Source organism: Triticum aestivum, chromosome 3D (assembly GCF_018294505.1).
Source record: "Triticum aestivum cultivar Chinese Spring chromosome 3D, IWGSC CS RefSeq v2.1, whole genome shotgun sequence".
Lineage (NCBI taxonomy): Eukaryota > Viridiplantae > Streptophyta > Magnoliopsida > Poales > Poaceae > Triticum > Triticum aestivum.
Window position 1 is genome coordinate 68,422,035 of NC_057802.1, and position 2,393 is coordinate 68,424,427.

The following is a 2,393-nucleotide window of genomic DNA, read 5'->3' on the forward strand; positions in this document are numbered from 1 at the left end:
CAAGAAGGGGACGCGGGTTCATGGCTGCCAGGGGTCAACGCCACACACTCGCGAAGGGCAGAGGACCGCCATGGAGAACAACACACCTGCCGCGTAATCCGGCCGTCACACTTCGACGGATGCCACGCCGCTGCCATCAAAGGAGCTCAGGGGGGTGGGACACCGCGGCTAGAGGGCGGCGCAGACTAGCTAGCGAGGAGCGGCCCACGCAGGGAACCGCAGCCACGCGCGTCTAGAAGAGGGCCGCGCCAAGATCGAGCTTGAAGCCACGCGCGGGGGCCTGGAGTCGCGCCGAGGGGCAGCCGGCGAGGAGAGGCCGGATCCAGCCTCGCAGCACGGCCAGGGCAGGACGCAGCCGACGCCAGAACAGCCGGAGGCAGCGGACTGGGGAGCCGCGGGGCGGGGTGAGGTGGGACAGGGCGGGGTGGGTCAGAGCGGGATGGTGGCGAGGAAGCATGCGAGGGGCCAGATCCGCCTCGCCGCCGCCATCCTAGGACCGCAACGGCTTCGCCGGCCGTCCCTCCGGTGGCGGCGATGCAGGGAAGGGCGACGAGGGCGGATTGTAGCGGCGGCGGCTGGGGTTTCCCCTGTGTCACCAGAGGCTGGCAGGGGGAGGGGTGGGGGTGATACTAGATTTCAGATGGACTATCATATACGGATGTATATAGACATATATTAGGGTGTAGATTCACTCATTTTGCTTCATATGTAGTTATTAGTTAAAATATTTAAAAAGACCATTTTGCACCGTATGTAGTTATTAATTGAAATATTTAGGAACCGAGGGAGTAGATTACACAAAATGTAGCCAAGAGTAATATGAAAAATGTAGGCAAGAGATTTCACATGTTTCATTCAGGCAAAGCAGAATAACATTTCTGAATTCTCAATTCTAACCGGAATTTCCTCTTTCTATCTTCCCAAAAGCCAGACATTTGTCAAGATGAAAATGCCAAGACATCCAGGATTTTTCTCCTTGGTGATAAAAGCACTTCGGAACTAGTTCGTTTTGCACCTAATTTGCTATTCCAAATGTCCTAGTCTTATCCAGTTTTCTGATAAGCTACAAACGCAGTTTCCTGAATTTTCAGAACATGGCCCTCTCAGAACTTCAACGAACATCTTGGATTTTTCAATAGAAAATGTGACCAAGAGATTAGCTTGTTTTATTCAGGCGAAGCCGAGAACATCCCCATTTCCATTAACGAAACCAAAAGACAGACAGACCATCGCTCATCACAGGAAACTCGCTACTCTCTGCTTCGATTCGACGCGCACACGATACATCTCAGGCGACCTGGACCTGGATGGTCTTGGGCTTCTTGGTTTCGGGCGGCGGCAGCTTCTCCAAGGAGACGGTGAGCACGCCGTCGCGGCACACGGCGGAGATCTTCTCCATGTCGGCGTTCTCGGGGAGCACGAACTTGCGCATCATCTTGCCCATGCGGCGCTCCATCCGCAGGTACTTGGCGTCCTCCTTCTCCTCCCTCCGCCGCTCGCCGCTGATCACCAACACGCGCTCGTCCTCCACCTGCACCTTGATGTCGCCGGACCCCAGCCCCGGCATGTCCACCACGAACGCGTACGCGCCCGGCAGCTCCTTCACGTCGGCCGGGGTGGCCGCCATGGCGCGCGCGTCGCGGACGTAGGCGCGCGTCGGGCCCTGCTTCTCGCCGGCGGCATTGCCGGGTCCGCCGGCCTCGCCGTCCGGTACGTCCAGCAGGTGCTGCAGCGCCGTCATCAGCGGGGTCTCCAGTCCGAACATCCTGCCCTCCATTCTCGCTCGGTGATTGTGATTGATCTCCACGGGTTGGATTGCTTGTTGAATTTTGCGGAATGCTTTGGTGGGGATGCGGTGGCGAGGAGGAGGGAGTTTATGTAGGTCGCCGGAGGCGGGGAGTCTGGAAGGTGATGGAAGCTTCTGAAATGTGGTGGAACGAGCGCTGTGCGGCAGGGAGTACTACCGCCGTGGATGGAGAAAGTTCTAGAGCGGTAGCTTTTGGCCCCACATGTCATTTGGGGGCCAGGCATGACATGTCGTGGCAACCGGCAAGTGTAAGTACGATACTTACGGAGAGGTACCTTCCGAGCGGCAAGCAGAGAAATTTTTTCCCCAACTACGATACTTACGGAGAGGTACTTAAAATTTTGAACGTGTTAGTACTATATAATTCCAAAGTTAAATGCAGACTCGTGTAAACAGTAAATTACTGCCATTAACATTATGCGGTGGATGCGATCAAGGCTCCTTTGATTCAAAGGAATTTCATAGAATATTTGGAGGGTAAGAATTCTTAGAAATTCCTACATTGATCATTTGATTCATAGGATTGAATCCTATAGAAATTTTTCCTATGAAATCATATGTCTAGTACATTTCATTGAACATCCAG

The 2,393-nt window shown here is 54.5% G+C and overlaps 1 protein-coding gene across 1 annotated transcript; it reads right to left on the reverse strand.

Moving 5' to 3' along the window:
* Positions 1-1,143: 1,143 nt before the first annotated feature.
* Positions 1,144-1,871, reverse strand: LOC543421 (17.5 kDa class II heat shock protein). Its single transcript, XM_044497071.1, has one exon. The coding sequence runs from the start codon at positions 1,775-1,777 to the stop codon at positions 1,289-1,291; it is 489 nt and encodes a 162-aa protein (XP_044353006.1). The 5' UTR covers positions 1,778-1,871; the 3' UTR covers positions 1,144-1,288.
* Between the last annotated feature and the right edge of the window lie 522 nt (positions 1,872-2,393).

Coding starts and splice junctions, on each gene's coding strand:
- LOC543421 (XM_044497071.1), bottom strand. CDS start 1,777: ATGGAGGGCAGGATGTTCGGACTGGAGACCCCGCTGATGACGGCGCTG.